The 20,264-nt window shown below is 36.9% G+C and overlaps 1 protein-coding gene and 1 non-coding gene across 3 annotated transcripts in view; both read left to right on the forward strand.

Moving 5' to 3' along the window:
* Nucleotides 1-20,264, forward strand: part of GTF2A1 (general transcription factor IIA subunit 1) — a 49,657-nt gene that overhangs the window by 1,056 nt on the left and 28,337 nt on the right. The window contains exons 1-4 of one of the 2 annotated variants that reach the window (XM_049612394.1): nt 7-279; nt 3,721-3,822; nt 14,340-14,544; nt 16,319-16,383. In XM_049612394.1, coding sequence (XP_049468351.1) covers nt 268-279; nt 3,721-3,822; nt 14,340-14,544; nt 16,319-16,383 — 384 coding nt within the window. In that variant the 5' untranslated portion in view covers nt 7-267. Of the gene's footprint in view, nt 1-6; nt 280-3,720; nt 3,823-14,339; nt 14,545-16,318; nt 16,384-20,264 lie in introns of those variants that run through there. The other variant, XM_049612393.1, reaches the window with a different exon arrangement.
* LOC125910628 (small nucleolar RNA SNORA79) lies at nt 15,605-15,747 on the forward strand. The gene has a single exon (XR_007454124.1). It is a non-coding gene; the product is annotated as a small nucleolar RNA SNORA79 (small nucleolar RNA).

Genomic DNA, 20,264 nt, shown 5'->3' on the forward strand with positions numbered 1-20,264 from the left:
CGGCAGCGGCGGGGAGGGCGGGGGCGCCGGCGGGGCCTGGGGCCGCCGCGGGGCGGTCCGGGCCTCGAAGGCCGTTGGGCCGGGGCGAGCGCGCGGCCCTGGCCCCAGACCCCGGCCGCCGGGAGGGAGGGCGGGTGGGAAACCGCCGCTTCCCCCCGAGACGGGTCCGGCCACACTGGCTCGAGAAGGGCTCCCGGAGCAGCCTCAGAACAAAAACCGCGTCTGGGGAATTGGGCGAGTCCCCAGTACCCACCGTGGTCCACTTCAATGCGGTGGAAGGTGAACGGCTACTTTGGGGGTTACTTGGGGTGTTTCTGGCGGTTGTGCTTAGGGAGCCTTCACTGGGGCCATTTTATATTTCTTTAAAAAAAAAAAAAAGGACGAAGGTTGAAAAGCACTTATCTCGGTTCCTTCCGAATCGGTAAAATGGCGAAGGGGAAGCAAAACCCCCATCGTATCTTCCACTAGCAAAAGCACCAAAGCAAACAAAAACCTACAGTGGTCAAAGTGCCCCCGCTTTCGCCTTGAAATTTGCCTACTTCTCCCATTGACCCTTTTTGGTAACTTGCGATCACGTAGGTTTGCAAAAAGCAGTCACATAAATAACCTTTTCAGTCACGAACGCAATATGATCACTAGTCCACCCCACTCTTATTTTTATTCTGACAATAAAACACGTTTTTGCCCGGTCCCAAATGCCGCAGACAAGCCCGCGGCCGCCCGACTCCGTACCGTTGGCGACTCGGGTCGATCCATCATGGCTGCGGCCGCTTACCCTGCTTTTCAGTCCCTGAGCCTTGTGGTCCTCCTCCCTTTGGCTGCCCTGTTTATATAGAGCCATTGCCGCTCTCTAATATAGACTCTGCCAGGATGGGAAGGTGCTTTTCAGGCCTACGTCACCGCCTCTCCATTTAAACACTAGATCCGGCTTTAAATAGTGAGAGCTGCTGAGAGCGGGGCTGGGAGGTGCGTGCTCCCGAGGCGAGAGGCAGGAACGTGCAGAGCTCAGTTTATTTCTAGGTCCTTTCCTTACCCTGTTATTTCGCACCCAACAGGGCCGCTCTCAGAGCCCCAAGTTTTTTATTGTTTTGATGCAGTAGCTAGGATTTCCTGTCTTTGTTAGGGGAAAATAGAATTGGTGTCCATTCTTTTCATTTTATTTTTATTTTTGCTTTTAAAGAGAATTGTAGCTCAGATGTCAAATCGTTTTTGTATTGGAAAATAAGTGCGTTATTGACGGGGATTAAAAAAATGCTTCCTACATTAACTGTTGGCTTCAGGGGACTTTGGTAGTGTTTTGATCATTAAGTATTCAGAAAATATGTTAGAAACAAAGCTTCTGATGTGTCATGTTTTTCTATTAAGTGTTGGAGACAAAAAGCTTTTCGAAGAAATAGTTAAGTGCCTAAAAGCTTCAACATAGGACCTTATGCCCACGGTACATTTACCTATAAGGGAATTGTAAGTAGTAAGAGTGAAGAAGTTTAGTGCAAACCGGATTGAAAAAAATTAAAATTCTAAGTAGATAGTGTTTTCTGTTTCATTGCATATCGATATCCCATACAGAAGTTAATCCAATTTATTTCCCAGTATTACCCCAGGAGACTAACACTTTTGAAAGGAACCTTCTAATTAATCATTGGGTACTGCCACTGTCTTGGCTCTTTCATTTACCAGTTTTTAAGTTTGGAATATCTGTGTTAAGAAAACCAGGACAAACCTAAATTACTTGGTAATTTGTAGAAGGCAAAAATTTTGGCTCAAGTAAGGTTTAGCATTTTAAATAATAACTTGGAAATTGCTGGTTTCAAATAGTGTGTTTGTACCTCCATGCTTTTAAAAACATCGGTATTTTGAGGGCTTATCAACTTATGAACAATAATGCTAAATTATTCTCTGTGTGTATATACTTCATGAAGAATACACATTTCCTTTCAGCTACAGTGCTTTTAAGAATCCTTTAAATGGTCAGGTTGTGGGTGATTTTGCACATAAGCAAAATCCTAAAACAGAATGGTTTCATTAAATGGGGAGTACCTGAAGAAAACAAATTTTGTACTTGTAAATGCCTGGATCTCCAAGCTGGAGATTTTTAGGAGTGATTGACTTCGGAAAACACCAAAGTATCCAGTTGGCTGAAAAAATAATTTTCATTATCAGTTTAAGATTCCGAGTACCGATTTAAAGTTTCACCACCTCTTTATAATGCTTTAAGGATCATTGCTGGCTTAAAATAAAACGACTTTTTAAATGTTATTTTTGTAATTCAGTGGTTAAGTCACCATGGATAAGGTGATACCCATAGTCAGTTACACTTTCCTTATATATAGGATCAATGTTAAACATAAGGAGGCCGTGTAGAGTTTTACATTTTGCATGTGAAAATTTAAAGTTCACAGAGGCAGATTTGGCAAAATAAAAGGTTAGTGAGTGGAATAGCAAAAGTGAGAACCCAGATATGTGAATTGTTTTTCTGATTGTAATGAAGAGGAACGAATAATTTTTAATACTTGAGGTAAATTGTACAGAGGAACTCATTATTTATATTTTGGGCATTGCAAGGACACATTTTCTTAGAGGGTTCTCCTGTGATAACCATGTTGTTGATAGAGATGCTAATGAAACATTTAAATTTGTTTGAGCTTTGGTTATGAAAGCAAACCCTTGGTTTTATTGGGTAACCAGTAATTTTTACTATAAGCAGGATATAAAACACAAATGACAAACATTAAAAGAAAAAGTCTGATAATCTTAACTGTGTGTGATAATGGGTAGGATTTATAATGAGGCACCACTAGTTTTGTCCCACTGACATGCAAACTTTTTGCCTAACATGTTAAAAATAGGATGTGGGTTGGGCAAATTACTGTCTATCACCTTTTGATTTTTAAAAAATACTTTATGCTTTTGAAAGTGCTTTCACATCTGTATCATTTTATTCTTCTGGCAACTTTCTAGAAGTCATCTTTCCCTCCAACCCCTCCCAAGAAATAGCAACAATAATAGTAATAATAATTTAAAAAACAAACATTGAGGCTGTCCATGATTCTATTTCATAATATCATTTGGGCAGTGGTTGAAGGAAAGAAATCTTGGGAAAGAGATCAGTGTGCCTTGTTTCTCTGGGACTTCTGAGACCTGTTAGTGTGGGTATATGAACAGTATAATGGTGTAGCTTAAAGGCACAGACTGGTTAATAACAACAACAACAACAACAAAAAATTAGGTGATACTTAAATTTGAATGTTTTTTAGGTTGCAGATGTCACAAATAACTGTAGGATGAAGGTTCTCTAGTTTAAAGCTTAATGAGGAGGTTCTGAGGTAGAAGAGGAGTCAAACAAAGGAAAGAATAATGGGAACCAGACATAGCAACCCATAAAGCTGTTATTGGATCACATTAGGTGCTTTGAGTATAACAACACAGGAAATTATAACTGGAAATTGTGTGGACCTTGTATGTGTAAGGATCTTCCCTATACAAATTACATCAAGTAGTCTACGCCTTTTAAAAAAATATGCAGTCATAAAATAATTCATTTTAACTGAAGCAAATGAGGTTTGTTAAGATGGTGATATCTTTAAAGTTGTATCTTCTAAAATAAGTTTTAGATATTTGGAGAAACGATTATATTTAATTTGTTTTGAATTTGTGAAAACGTGTCATACATTTAATATGTAAAAAATGATCTTTTTCAAGTCTTTTATTTTTCCTTTAAAGCCTAAATTGTACAGATCTGTGATTGAAGATGTTATTAACGATGTGAGAGACATCTTTTTGGATGATGGAGTTGATGAGCAAGTTCTGATGGAACTGAAAACTGTGAGTTTGCCTCCCTCTTTTTGTTGTTGTTTTTAGTAGTCATACTTTTTCCTTCCTCCCTTAAAATACTCTCTTCAATCCGCGACTGATCCCTAATTTTTCCATGGGATGAACGTTCAACTTTGCTGCAGGAGGCAGTATAAAGTTAGGTGAAGGGTGCTAGTTTTAAATCCCAGCTCTACAGTCCATCCTCCCTCTGACTTTAGGCACATTGCTTATATTTCAGTTTCTTTGTATGTGATGTGGAAATTAGTAGGACTTACCTTTTTTTTTTTTTTTAAGTTTATTTATTTTGAGTGAGAGAGGGAGAGAATCCCAAGCAGGTTCTGTGCTTTCAGTGCAGAGCCCAGCGTGGAGCTCGATCTCACAACTGTGAGATATAACCTGAGCCAAAATTGAGAGTCCGAGGCTTAAGCAACTGAGCTACCCAAGCTCCCCCTTATAGGTTTGTTTTAGTCCATTAATGGATGGTTATGGTCTAATTATTTGACAGTTTTTTTTTCTTCCTTATTTCTATGGTTTTAATGTACATATATTCTAAAATGTATTTATGTTGTAGAAATTAAGTGCTGGGTGAACGAATTTCACGTTCTTAAGTGTTTTTTTGTTTTTGTTTTTGTTTTTGTTTTTACATTGGCCAAATATTGGGTTTATAATCTATTTTACTTTGGAACTGGTTTTCTGTCTCTTGGATTTTTTTGGATTTAAGCGGAAGCAGTTCGATATTCTTATTTAGCATTTATGTTTTCTTGGTATTGTAATGACTCATGAAATAAATCATTCAATCTTTTTGCCATATTGCTCAGAACAGTGGTTCTCAAAATAAGGTCTGTGGAGTCCTGAGGTTTCCTCACAGATTGTTTCAGGCGGTCCATGAGGTTGGCCAAATGCCCAAGTCTGGAAATCATAATTTGTCATATTTCCAGTAAAAGTTGTGTTCTGACAAGTGGCCAGTTAAAGTAGCTACTCAAATGCACAAGTGCTTTTCCTTGAGGTAACTGTTCCATATGCACAGTGCTTTATGTATGCATCCCATTTTGATGCAGTGAATATTAAAAAGATGTTTACTTAAGGGTCCAGAGGAGATCACTGTTACTATTAAAAAGTGCCATTATTTGATACTCTTTAATGAAATGTATTAACATTTGGAATATCTGCATAATTCAGTGAATTTGTATTTTCCAAATGACCAATGCATGATGTTGCAAAATCCTTCCAAAGTGAAAGATAAATTAATGGATTTTGTGTATGGTTTTAGATTCCACATTATAGCTAACTTTTAAGAAACCATAATTTAAAATACTTTTTCTTTTCCCAACTGCTTAGCTGTGGGAAGACAGATTTTCTTCTACTTCAACCAAAACAACAAAGTAGATGTAGAAGCAGATAGGAGAATCCAGCTATTTTTTCTTTAAGCTACTTGTCAACTAAATTTGATCTGGAAAATATGGTTATTTTTTTTAAAGATCTGTTATTTATGTTAACATACAATGGATACATTGCTGTTTTTAAATGCATTCGTAAACATAAAAAAAAAACAACTTAGTTATAATTTCATAAAAGCTTTTTGAGGTCCTCAGTAATTTTTGAAAGGAATAAAAGATCCTGAGACCAAAAAGGTTTAGAATTGCTGGCTTAGAAATTGGATATTGAGTTCCTTGAGGACAGTAATCACAATGCTAAGAACATTTGTTTTGGCATTATTTATCCATTCAGTGGAAGTGTGGAAGCTGCAGCTTAGCAACTTATTTTATTATTTTTTAATTTTTTTTAATGTTTATTTTTGAGAGAAAGAGAGAGCACAAGTTAGGGAGGGGCAGGGAGAGGGGGAGACCCAGAATCCAAAGCAGGCTTCAGGCTCTGGGCTGCCAGCACAGAGCCTGACGGGGCTCGGACCAGAAACTGTGAGATCATGACATGAGCCAAAGTCGGTTGCTTAACAGACTGAGCCACCCAGGTGCCCCTAGCAACTTATTTTAAATAAAGCAAACCTCATATTTATTATGGTGATAAAATGTATCTTAGGGTGTTTAGGCATCTGTGGGCAACTTCTGTAGAGTTTTTAACAAGAATCTGCCTGTGGGAGGAAGGAAAAATATATAGATTTAAGTGAAATGAGGAAATTTTTATTTACCTTGAGAGAAATGTAATGGTTACTAAAAGTAAAGAGTAGGTATCCAGAATCGCTAGTGAAAGGACACCAACTCTTGAGGCATGAGTTGGAAGAATAGCAATATAAACTACTGAAACAGCATAAAGTATCTCAGGGTATGAATAAGAGAAGAATAAGATTAGTTTGATTCCTTTGTGTTCTGTGGAGCAAATACTTTGCTGTTTACATTACACTGGTATAATGGTTGACCTTAAAGTACTTTGAACTTACGCAGAAGATGCAACATTTTTAAATGTAGGAAATCAGCCCCAAAGACTTACCTTAAGTCATACTGGCAGTTAATCCAGGTTGTTGGTTATCTACTCTTGCTTTTCACAAAGTGTGGGGAATTGGTTTTTCTGAATGGTTCCAATAGAATCAAGGCATTCTCTCAAAGAGAATGAGTTGTCTTTGAGATTAAATAGCTCTACCTGTATTTTTATTATATTTGGCTGTTTAAATATATATTAGTGTAATCTATACAATGGAGTATGTAATATATTGAATGATATATATATTATGCACCTTTTGTTTGTTTAGTGGCTAGTTTTTAATAACAAAAATTGTGAATTACTCATCTTTGAATCCCTAGCCTCTAACACAGTGCCTTCCATATGTGGTTGGTATTCAGTAAATATTTAATTAAATTGATTAATAACAAACATGACTCCATAATCTAACTGAACAAAGTACTGTAATATTTTTACTGTTTTTCCAAATGGGGCATACTCTTCTTTTCTAGATTGTCACTGGATTTAAAAATAAACTGTTAGGCTAAACTGAGTTTATGTTATTTTAATTCTCTGTACTAAATTTCTTCAGAATCTCATTAGAATTTCCAGAATGTGCCCTGTCTGTGGTGATGAAAACATTCCATATCTGTGTTCTCCGGTATAGTAGCCACTAGCAGCATATGGCTGTTAAGCACTGGAAATGTAGTTAGTGGAACTGAAGAACTGAGTTTTTAATTATAATTCCAATTTAAATCACCATGTGTATGTGGCTAGGGGATATTGTATTAAATTCTACAGGTTTAGACATTCTTGCTAATAAAGACTAACAATTGATTTTGTGTTTTGTGTTTTACAAAGAACTTTGTCATTAGTTCTAGCCCCTCCTCTCCTCTTTTGGGCTACTTCACAAACTTTTATCAAAAATTTCCCTACTGCTGTGAAGGATACATGGTGAATTAGATTATGAATTAAGATGAGTAGTGACTGTGCATGTAATTTAAAGTTTAACTAGATAATGCTGGAAGGGAAGTGATGGGGAAAAAAAATCAACCCGGGCACCAGGGTGGCTCAGTTGGTTGAGTATCCAACTCTTGGTTTCAGCTCAGGTCATGATCTCATAGTTCATGACTTTAAGCCCTGCATTGGGCTCCACACTGACAGAGCAGAGCCAGCTTGGGATTTTCTCTCTTCCTCTCTCTGTCTCTGCCCCTCCCCTGCTTGTGCATGCTCGCTCTCTCTCTCTCTCTCTCTCTCTCTCTCTGTCTCTCAAAATAAACTTAAAAAAAAAATTCAACCCAATTTTCTAGGTTATCTCTTGAAACACTATAGGCCTACTTTAATGTATAAACTATGGGAAATAAAAAAAAAAATCACAGTCTTGATTTTTGATCTATCTATACATACATATTTTAAATATATGTATTTAAAAAATGTTTTTAATGTTTGTTTATATGAGAGAGAGAGAGACTGAGCGTAAGCCGTGGAGGGGTAGAGAGAGAGGGAGACAGAATCTGAAGCAGGCTCCAGGCTCTAAGCTGTCGGCACAGAGACTAGTGCTGGGCTCAAACTCAGGAGCCATGAGATTATGACCTGAACTGAAGTTGGATGTTTAACCAACTGAGCCACCCAGGCACCCCTTAAATATATTTTTTTACTGTTTATTTTTGAGAACTAGAGACACAGAGTACGAGTGGGGTTGGGGCAGAGGGAGAGGGAGACACAGAATCTGAAGCAGGTTCCAGGCTCTGAGCTATCAGCACAGAGCCCGACGCGAAACTCAAACCCATGAACCGCGAGACTGAGCCAAACTTGGACCCTTAAACAACTTAGCCACCCAGGCGCCCCATTTTTTAATCTCTATTTGAATGTAAGTTGTGATTTGGATTGGTGAGTGATTATGGATGGGAATGACAGTCTAGAAATCCTCTTTAAAGTGAATGATAAAATCATCTTTCTTTCTACACTGTCAGAGCTCCCCATATCTCAACAGCAAATACTATGGGAGATATAAAACATGGCCTCTCCTAAAGTTAACAACTCAGGAAGCAACAGATGTTGGCAAGGATGTGGAGAAAGAGGAACACTTTTGTGCTGCTGGTGGGAATGCAACCTGACACAGTCTCTCTGGAAAACAGTACAGAGGTTACTCAAAAAATTAAAAATAGAACTACCCTACAACTCAGCAATACACTACTAGGTATTTATCCAAAGGTTACAAAAATGCTGATTTGAAGGGACACATGCACCCCAGTGTTTATAGCAACACTCAACAATAGCCAAATTATGGAAGGAGTCCAAACGTCCCTCGACTGACAAATGGAAAAAGCACGTGTGTGTGTATGTATTTATATGCACACACACACACACACACACATAATATTCCACACACAATGGAATATTACTCAGCAATCAAAAAGAATGAGATCTTGCTGTTTCAACAACGTGGATGGAACTAGAGTGTATTATGCTAATAAGCGAAGTAAGTCAGGGAAAGGTAGATATCCTATGATTTCACTTATGTGGAATTTAAGAAAACAGATGAACATAATTGGATAAAAAGAGAGGGAGGCAGACCATAAGAGATTCTTAAATATAGTGAAGAAAGGAAGGGTTGCTGGAGGGGTGTTGGGTGGGGGATGGGCTAACTGCATAATGGGCATTAAGGAGGGCACTTGTTGGGATGAGCACTGGGTGTTACATGTAAGTGATGTATCACTAAATTCTACTCCTGAAACCATCATTACGCTATATGTTAACTAACTTGGATTTAAATAAAAAAACAAAAACCATGACCTCTTTTCTCAATAAAACCGTGAGAAAAAATTTTCTCGATTGGAGACAAATCTGAAACTCACTTTGTCTCTAGATCAGGTTTCTCAACCTTGACATTTGTTAATTCTTTGTTGTAGAGGGCTGTCCTGTTCATTGTAGAATGTTAGCAGCATACCTGGCCTCTACCCACTAGATGCCAGTAGCACCCTTCATTTCTGACAACCAAAAATGTGTCCATGCATTGCCAAATGTCCCTGGGGGCAAAACCACCCCTGATGGAGAACGATTATTTTAAATATATTCTAGTTATATATAAATACTTGGGTCATAACTTGAACAATAATCCATTATTCCACTTCATTTGTCCTTGTGGAAAACTCTGTTCCCCAACCCCAGTTCAAGAGAGCCCATACGTAAATGAATTTGTCTTATGTTTTATTCAGGAGCTAGATATTTTGTGAAAGTAGAATTCTTCAGAATTTCTAGCCTAGCAGACTGCCAGGAAGCGGTAGATTAATAAAAATTTATAGATCAAAAAATAGACTTGGAGAGAATGTGCTTTGATGGGGTCATTTATCATGGGCTAGAGACTTGAACCTAGGCCTTTGTCTCCAGATGACATTCAATACTTACCAGTAAAAAGAAGGTACCAGAGTTGTGACTAGGCCTGCTCTGATAACAGGAATATAGTGTAGAGTTTAGAAACTTGGACCAGAGCTGGGATTAGGGTGAGGCAAGCAGGTTGCCTAGTGTGCCTGCTCACTCTCAGAATCCAGCCCTGACTGGAAACAGTGGAGTCAGACTGCCTGGATTGTTCTTCATTTTTGCCTGCTTTTAGTTGGTGGTCTTGGATAAATTATATAACTTCTTGTTCCTTGGGTTCTTTTGCTGTAAAAAGGAGCTAGTAACAATGTCAGTGTTCTAGGATTTTGTAAAAATGAGTCTGTACCTATAAAGTACTCACAAAGTGCACAGTTAGAATACAGTATTAGTCTAGTTAACATGATACACAGGTGTATACCTGAGTCATTTGGGGAACAGAAAAAGAATTTTCTCCGTGTCTAATTTCAGAGACCTGGCAAAGATGGCTGAAGTAGGATTGCCAGAAATAATAGCTACTGTGTTGGAGGGAAAATAGTATTATGAAAAGGAAGAAAAATAGTTCTTCCTATTTCCTTAGCAAAATAAATAAATAAATAAATACGTAACAATTCAGTATTCTTGGTTGTTGTTAGTATTAATGTTATCTCTGTTGATGAAAGTAGGTATTGTTTAGTTTAAATAGCTGATAATTTAAAAAAATAGAATATTTTGATAAATACAATTAAAATCATATAAAAAATGAAATTGGAGAGAAAACTTTCAGCCAATTTGAACTTTATATTATGTGATGTTAAATTTTAATGTTAAGTATTTAGAGTACTGTATTTGTATTTTTTACATTACCTAGTATTTGGTGCTTAGTAAATGGGGATTCTTTGTGGACTACTCCCATCACCCCTTTCTTCTGTCTTCCCCACAACCCCCAGCAGTTGGAAATGTATGGGGCCATGTTTGCTTGTCTTAGTGACTAGTGGACACCCTTGGCATTTAGTAGGCTACAGCCAGGAATGCTGTATTTTCTGTACACTTCCTGTGGCACTACCCTGTATGATAAAGCATTGTCCTGGCCAGAATGTCAGTAGTATCCTTACAGAGAAATATTATGCTGGAAAACAAGTTTGTTTTCCCTTCTCTTCTTTGAAATTAATACTAAATGTCTGATAAGCTCTTAGTCATTTTGTTAGCTTCTGAATAAGACACATAGTCTTTGCCTTGAAAGAATTCATACTTTAGTAGAGATGATAAAAACAGTGTGAAAAGTACAGAAGAAATATTTCTAGGGTATGGAGGCAGTCAGTGATTTCATTGAGGCTGTGTGACTTTGACATTTGCATTGTTTGGGGAATTGTGAGGAAAGACTGTCAGAGGGAGTAGTTTACTAAGATTTAGACATGAGATACGTATGCTGTATTCTGGGAACTGCAAGTAGTTGGACACTGTTAGGAAAATAGAATACAAGTTATAGTAGCAGCTAGGAGAGGTGACATATTCTGTACTAAGGAGCTTGATTTTTTCTTGAAGTGAGAAAGATTCTCTGGGATGCTAGTTAAAATGCAGATTTTTGGACTTCTGCTCCAGTGAGTGACTTGATAGAGAGGTAGTCTGACATTTGCTTTTTAATTCAGTTATATTTACAAAAAAAAAAAAAAAAATTAAATTTTAACAACCCACTAAAGGGCTACAGTATGCAGTTTGAAATGCATTAGTTTAGACTTTAATAGCATGCATTAAAATGACCTGGACAGACTATTAAAACAGATTTTTGGCTCTATCCCAAGATTTGCTGATTCAGTAGGTCTGGGGTGGGGCCTGAGAATTGGTATGTCTAACAGTTTCTCAGGTGATGCTGATGCTGTTTGTCCTGGGACCACATTTTGGGGACCACTGATTATTGTAGTAGAGGATAGATTGGAAGAACAAGTTTTCACTAGAATGTAGTCTCTGTGAGGAGAAGGATATTTATCAGGTTTGTTCACTGTCTGTTCTCAATGCCTCTACTAGTGTCTAGTAGATAGGAGATCTCAGTAATTATTTGCAGAATTTATGACTTGATGTGGGGAGCTCAGAGGACTTAGTCATTACAGTTTACAGTAGTGCTGGTGGGAGGAGAGGACTTGAAGCAGGCCCGTAACAGTAAACAATCCTCTGGAAAGGATAGTGACGGTAGTGATGAGGTGTTGGGTGGATTCTGACCCATAGGCCGTTGACTTCAGAGGCTAGGTGAGTAGTACCCAGCACTTAGCACATGATACATAATTACTAATATTTGCCATTACCATGGAAGTTTCATTGAAGTAATGTGATGGATTAGATTGCAGTTGGTAGATCAATTGGAGGTGATAAAACTGAAGCTTTCAATTTAATAAAAACATGGATTAAACACAACTGTTTCTTAAAGCATTAATTAATAGTACTTTTTTTACCGTGATTTTTGGCTCACCAGAGACCAGGTTTTGTTTTGTTTTAGACTCTTTTTTTTTTTTTTCTTTTTTTTTTTTAATGTTTATATTTGAGAGAGAGGGGAGGGGCAGAGAAAAAGGGAGACACAGAATCTGAAGCAGGCTCCAGGCTCTGAGCTTGTCAGCACAGAACCTGACATGGGGCTCGAACTTACGGACTATGAGATCATGACCTATACTGAAGTCGAATGCTTAACCAACTGAGCCACCCAGGTGCTGTAGAAGGTTTGGGTGAGTGCAGACTGTTTAGAAGCCTTACTATATGTTAGTTGGAATGTGTTTTATTCAACGTGTAGGTGTCCATTTTGCTCTGCGTGCTATGCTAGATGCCCACTTCATGGAGATGAACCAGATGCAACTTGGGCTCCCAGAAAGTCATTCTTTGTTACCCTAGAAAGAACTCTAGCTGTTTTCAATCTGAGATTTTTCAGAGACTTAGATTTCTTAGCTGAAAGTGAGTTTAGAAGTAATTGAACTTGTTCTCTTTTTAGATGAGGAAAATGCCCAAGAAAGAGATGTAATTTGTCCACAAAGCTAAATAGTGGCCAGACTAGGACTAACTGGGTTTCTGACTTCTGGTGTCATGTTCTGTTACACAATTAATAACCACCACCACCATAATGATGAAAATAACATTTATTAGTGCTGACTTTATGCTAGACTCTGATAACTACATGAATATGTTATTTAGTCCTCACAGCAAACCAGGAGATAGATATTGTTACTATCTCTGTAAGAATAGTCTTCAGGCAAGTCTAAATACTAAGCCTGTTAGGGGAATGGTTGCTTTGGGAAATTGACCGTTAATTTACTTTTTCAGCAAGCCATTAGAGCTATGCTGGAATTGTAATTAGCATGTAGCTACAAATATAGAATTTCTAGAAGTTGGAAGTGTCAGGAGATTATAAAAATCTTTGAGTATTGGTAAAGGGAGCTTCTTGAAGGATCTGATAGAAGCCTCAGGTGAGTTAGGCAATATTCCAAGAGCATATCTTAGGGGAGAAAACAAAGTATGTGTAGGTGCTTGTGTACAAAATGACTGAATTAAATTTCATTTGTATATTTAAAGAACAGTTCCTTGGGCAGTTTCTTATAAGGGTTGAGGCTCTCTAGATTGAACACAGTCTGGTAGAGAGGAAATGTGTTAGGAAGAAGGATGAAATAGTCATAAATACTTTATTTTCTGTGTTCCTTTTGCCCATGTCTTGATCTCTCCCCCCCCCCCCCATCATAAAAGCTGTCCTATGGTGTGATGAGAAAAGAGAAGGGGAAAAGCAGAAAAGGGTTGTCATTTCTTGTCATGATGGAAGACAGAGGGGAATTTCAAAAAGTGTAGAGGGTTGAGAGTGCCTCTAAAAGCCTTAGGCATTGCTGCTGCTTTATCCTTGTGTAGGATTGGACAGATGGAAAGTTACCCTTTTCTAACTTGAGGATTGCCTGTATAATGTTTCTCGTTGTTCAAATCAAGAGAAGATGAATTTATGTTTTGCATATATAATTTAAAAGATATTTCATTAAAGAAAGATTTCCATAAAAGTAGTAATTGATTTGGTGTTACAAAAGGATAATCTTTGATTATTAAAAACTTGCTTCTGTGAAACTGAGTGGAATTACTAAGGAATTACTGTAGAAAGTTTGAAGATATAAAAAGAAAATTCTCCAGTACTCTAAGATAGCAAAAAATGAAATTTGATACTTTCTTTAATGTTTTTTTGTTTACTTTGAGAGAGCATATGGGCATGGGAGGGACAGAGAGAGAGAGCGAGCAAATCCTAAGCAGGCTCTGTTCTGAGAGCGTAGACCAATCCGTGAGATCATGTCTTGAGCCAAGAGTCGGATGCTCAACTGACTGAGCCACCCAGACCCCCCTGAAATTTGATACTTTAAAAATTAGTTTTGGGGGCGCCTGGGTGGCTCAGTCAGTTGAGCGGCCGACTTCAGCTCAGGTCATGATCTCGCGGCCCGTGAGTTTGAGCCCCGCGTTGGGCTCTGTGCTGACAGCTCAGAGCCTGGAGCCTGTTTCAGATTCTGTGTCTCCCTCTCTCTGACCCTCCCCCGTACATGCTCTGTCTCTCTCTGTCTCAAAAATAAATAAACGTTAAAAAAAAAAAAATTAAAAAAAAAATTAGTTTTGGTTATTGCATACACTTGGATAAGAATTAGGGGTTGGTTTATTTTGTGGTTGTATCAGTTTTGAAAATGGAAGAATTTTATGAACAGACTAATAAAATATGTTTTGTCCATGTCTGGATTTATCTTCCTTGATGTTCACTTAGAATGTTCTTTTCTTTACCTTAGTTGTGGGAGAATAAACTAATGCAGTCTAGGGCAGTCGATGGATTTCATTCAGAAGAGCAACAGCTTTTACTGCAAGTTCAACAACAACATCAACCTCAGCAACAGCAGCATCACCACCACCACCACCATCAGCAAACTCAACCACAGCAGACGGTACCTCAGCAAGCGCAGACCCAGCAGGTCCTTATTCCTGCCTCACAGCAAGGTGAGGCTGGGTATATTTTTCTACTTACAACTTGGAATTGAAATTTGTCATTTTCAAAGAAGAGAAATACTCTAGGTTTTTCCTTTCTATTGGCCGAGGGATTGGTATATATATATTTGCCGACAGATTTTATATAAAAAGTGGATTTTATTTTTGTAGTAATGATAAACAACTGGTTAACTAATTGAGAGCCTAAGATGATATTCAGGTAAGTGTATTAATACTTTTGAGAAGTCTACATAATGCTGGATTTCCTACAATAAGTCAAATCTATAAAGGTTTATTTAAGGGTTTCATTATTTTATATGGGAAAATCATCTACTTTTGTAATGAAATTGATTTATTCCTCCAAAGACCTATTTAAGTTTAGTTTTTATAAATATATCTGAAACATTGGAGAATTTTTGTAATGATGGCAATCGGAAATTTCAATTTCCTAGTAATTTAGTAAGTGTAAATTGAATTAGATTTCTTTTAAGCGAAGAGTGTATATATAACATATCTTAATTTATATTACTTGGTTTCAAGGTAAGAAAAACCAAGTATTTATAGATTGTGTCCATAGTGCTTTGTACTTTGCAAGTAATTTCATAGATTTTGTGTCACGGAAGCTTTACAAAAGCTTTGGGAAGTAGCTCTTCGAACATTTCAATGCTCAGGAAAATTTGGGCCCTGAAAAGGCTAAGAAGCTTGGCCTGTTGCATATAGCAAGTATTTTCTGTCATGACAAATGTGTTCAGTTATGAAACTTCGGAGCATTTGAGTTTTGTAAATCTTGTTATTGGAAAGGAGAATGAAGGTATATGAAAAATTTTATTTCAAAGTAACAGTTTAGTTACTCATATGCCTCATTTGAGAGTATCTGAGAATATACTTAAGACTTAAAATTGATAATGATATATGGTAAATGATGTACAGTAGAAATGTCTATTTGGGTTATTTTACTGTTATGCCAAATATGATTTTTAATATTTGATTTTATTCTGTATCTGCATCAAATAATTTTATCCTTTTAATCTTTTTTTGTTTTTTGTTTGTTTTTATTCCTTTTAATCTGTTTTGATGACTGTTCCTCCTATTGCCTTCAGGTCTGGCACTAGGATTTTAGGTCATCATAAATTAAAATTTGATTTTCTTCACTCAGAGAATATTAGGATAATGGGATTATCATTTATTCTCTGAAATTTGCGGAATCAAACACTTAATTCCTTTTATACTTCTGTAATATTGCCATTATTTCTGATTTATATTTTTAAAAACATTGTTGGAAGTAACTTAAGATTCTGGCAACTGTCAAATGGGACAAAGGGGCTCTGTAGGTTTAAAAAAAACTAGAGTTTGTTTTTTTTTTTTTAGCTCATTCTTAAGGGGTTAATAATTCATTCCAACAGTAGCATCATTATATCGATAAAATAGTTCATGCTGAGTTACCAAGACAGGATTAAATTGTGTTTGATGATTTCCAGTTTAAGAATGCACAGAGCTGTATACATATAAATATTAGGTGTCTCACTACTTCATGTTCCCAAATTCTCTTGTGTCCTTATGTATTGTTACTTAATTCTTTTTTTTCATTGATGTTTTCTAGTATAAGATGGGTATGTCACAGCTGTTATTTATAGATATTTATAACATTCTGAGATATCAAATGGGTGAATGCATTTGAATGCAGAAAATGTGAAAAAATTTTCAGCATTGTATAGCATTCTTAGGATTATGAAACAACCTCATGGTTCCTTGTTTGCATGTGTCTTTTTTTTTTTCTTTTTACTAGCTGCTGCACCACAAGTTATAGTTCCTGATTCTAAGCTGATACAACATATGAATGCATCAAACATGGTGAGACTCAAAATGTAGCACTTTGTTTGGCTCTACTTTAACTCAAAATTGTGATTATGCCTGGGTATGTTGTGTATTAACAGTCTGAAGTTTATTCAAAACTTGAGCAAAATGGCTGTTTTATTTAGTTTCCTAAATATTGGATTTAGCAGCAAATCTAAAGTTTAGCTTGATACTTAGACATTGAGGTTCATAAAATTATACTGTTTTCTGTTGAAAATACCAAAAGAATGGTGCTTTGTGAGAGCTGTTTTATTCCATGCTATTTTTGAAAATAGGTTTTGAGACCTACCAGACATACTGTGCCAATTATAGTTCTGTTTCAGAAGATCCATTAATTGCAAGAGGTCAGGAATGCTGAGAATTATAAGCTCTAAAAATGAAAATGAACTATTTTCATAGTTCAAGATAACTGTTTTTAAGATCAAACTTTTAAAAAGTTTTGCTCTGATTTAACAACATAGCATAGCCTTTTAAGATTTATTACGATGTGTATGTTACTACTTTAAAGTGCATTTTAACCAGTTGAGTTATGTATTAGTCTTTTGATATTTCTAAGGGATATTCACTGAACATAAGTCCTTAAATTTTCACATTTCATTTAGGGCATACAGTATTTCCCATCAAATATTCAAAAAACCTTTTCAGGTCCTTAGAGAATCCTTACCTATGAACTTAAAGCTTTTTTTTAGTAAAACATTAAAATGAAGTCTTACTAGAATAGTTACTCCTGCACTTTCTTATAAATGACTTTTCTTCTGTTTACAATATATAGACTGTTAGTGGTGTCTCAGTTCTAACATTTCATTCTTAAATTCAGCCAGATCTTTTATTTAATGATTAAAGAATCATTAAATGATTATCATTTAATCATAAGAGTCATTTAAATGATTAAAGAACCATTTAAAAAAAAAAATCTTAGCCTAACTCCAGCAATGAGATTTTTTTCAGATAGTTTTTTTTTAAATGAAAAAGGAGTATTTTAATTTTTTTTTTTTTTTAATGTTTATTTTTGAGACAGAGAGAGACAGTGCATGAGCATGGGAGGGGCAGAGAGAGAGGGAGACACAGAATCTGAAGCAGGCTCCAGACTCTGAGCTGTTAGCACAGAGCCCGAGGTGGGGCTTGAACTCACGAACTGTGAGATCATGACCTGAGCTGAAGTCAGACGCTTAACCGACTGAGCCACCCAGGTGCCCCTGAAAAAGGAGTATTTAAAAAAAAATCACTTCTGTTTGGTGAGTGATGAGTAGTGAACTTCAAACTCATTTGTGATTGATAAGCCAGATAGGAAACAGGGCTCACCTACTAGACAAATGATTCCTTTTAAAATATGCCAGCCTTATATATTTATAACTTGACAGAATTGCAAATTTCTGCACTATAGTGGAAATTACAGTTTTTAAATTCACAAAAAAAATCAAGCATATCTATTTGTACTTCCAGTTAAAGTTGCTGGAATTAATTTTTTCTGCATGAAAATCACAAAATTCCAGTCTATTATGGAATCACAAGAATTTTTATCATTCAAAAATTCCATTTCAGGTCTAATACCCCCAATTATTTTTTTTTAACCTCCACCCTTAAAAATAAAAGTCTAACTGTACGATATATATTGCAGTTGGTACTATTGAGACTGTTTCCTAGGGAATAACTTGTGTCATTTTAAAACCAAGTTTTGTAGAATCACTTGGAGTAGGCCCATCTTACTTAGATTTTCTAAGAATTTTAAGTGTTTGCGAGAGAATTTTGAATTAAAATTGTGTTTAAAGAGACTGGGGCAAAATCGGTAGCCCATCTCTTACCTGTTTTTTTTTACATCTCCTTGATTCCAAAAAGCATGTATTTAAACAGATCATGGGTCAGAAACGTCAATCAATAAAATGCATTAGCATCTATGTGTATTTTAGTATTTTACTTGATGTTGTCAGTCAGTGTTTGCCTCATACATTTTATATGTTCTGAAACATAATCACTGTGGGTCCTTACCAATAAAAGGTTTTTGGGTTTTGTTTGTTTGCATTATTATTCCTGATTAGAAGATAGCCATTAAAAATAGTTTTGGGGTACCTGTGTGGCTCAGTTGGTTACGCATCTGACTCTTCATTTGGCTCAGGTCCTGATCTCACTGTTTTGTGAGTTTGAGCTCCATGTCAGGCTCCATGATGACAGTGCAGAGTCTGCTTGGGATTCTCTGTCTCCCTCTCTCTCTGCTCCTTGCCCACTTATGCTGTCTCTGTCTCTCCCAGAATAAATAAACTTAAAAAAATTTTTTTCCTAAAAGTTCTAATTTTTTTTTTTAAAAAGGATTTTATTTTTAAGCAATCTCCACACCCAGCATGAGGCTTGAACTCTTGGGTCACATGCTGTACTGACTGAGCCAGCCAGGCACCCCAGTTTTGATTTTTTTAATAGTTATGCATGCTTTGGAAATGAACACATTGAAAAGTTAAGTAATTCAGTAAGAATGGAGGATAGTGGTAATATATTAGGTAGAAAGGTATTTCAGAGAAATTACAAAACAAGACCAGGGTACCAGGGTGGCTCAGTTGGGTATGTGTTCGACTCTTGGTTTTGGCTCAGGTCATGATCTCCTAGTTAGTCAGCTCAAGCCTCCATCTGTCAGCTCTGTGCTGACAGTGTGGAGCTTTCTTCGTATCTTCCCTCTCTCTGCCCTCCCTGCTTGTAGTTTCTCTCTCTCTCTCTCTCTCTCTCAAAATAAATAAACTTCAAAAATACTAAAAACAAAACAGGATCTTCTATCAAACCAGTGTTGCAGGTTCTCTTTATGAAATAATTGCTCTAATGCATTATTCTAATGCTATTTCATATAATATGAGAATAAATTTTCAGTAGATATCAATAAAGGATGGTTTGTGTATGGTATGTCACTCCAGAAATATTTATTGGTAGCAACTTGAACGTGCAGAGGTGTGTAGGTGGTCATTGTGTCATGTATGATGTGTAGAAACTAGAGTTGTCACTTTGCCAGTATAGGGAGATCTATTAATCTTATAAAATATGAATTATAAGCCCTTAATATGTTTTTTTAATGTTTAGTTTGAGAGAGAGAAACCGAGTGGGGGAAGGACAGAGAGAGAGGGAGACAGAGAATGCGAAGCAGGCTCCATGCTGTCAGCACAGAGCCTGACATGGGGCCTTAACCCACAAACTGTGAGATCGTGACCAGGACCAAAGTCGGGTGCCTAAGCGACTGGCCACCCAGGTGCCTCTAGGCCCTTCGTATTTCTAAATAATATTTCTCAGTAGTAAATGGCTGTTAACTTACTCCTCAGACTTAGATTACCTTTCATTTGCCTATACAGACAAGATTTATTAAAATAAATGAAATGCAGAACCTGCATTTCATGAAGAGAACCAGGTGGGGGCTATAGCTGTATTCTGGGGACATAGTGGGAATTTGAGGCTTTAGGTGTAGAAATGACAAGAAGAAACACATTTTCTTTTTCTTTCTTTTCTTTTTTAATGTTTATTTTTGAGAGAGAGAGAGAGTGCGCTGTGTGAGCAGGGGAGGGGCAGAGAGTGGGAGACAGAGGATCCAAAGTGGGCTCTGTGCTGGCAGTGAAGAGGGGCTCGAACCCACAAACCATGAGATCATGACCTGAGCCAAAGTCAGACACTTAACTGACTGGGCCACCCAGGCACTTCATATTACTCTACTTAGTTGAAGTACTTAAGCAAAGCATTTAGGCTAGGTAGTCTTTATTGTATCATTTTATAAAATGGGATTTAGTCTCATTAGAACTTTTAGTATTAGTATACACTAAACAATAAACTTCCAAATACTGTTAAAATGTGCCAGAGTTAAACTGAGGTACTCTTGTGCCCATGTGCGGTTTTGATTTTTTTCCTTTGCTCCC

The sequence above is a fragment of the Panthera uncia genome, assembly GCF_023721935.1.
Source record: "Panthera uncia isolate 11264 chromosome B3 unlocalized genomic scaffold, Puncia_PCG_1.0 HiC_scaffold_1, whole genome shotgun sequence".
Lineage (NCBI taxonomy): Eukaryota > Metazoa > Chordata > Mammalia > Carnivora > Felidae > Panthera > Panthera uncia.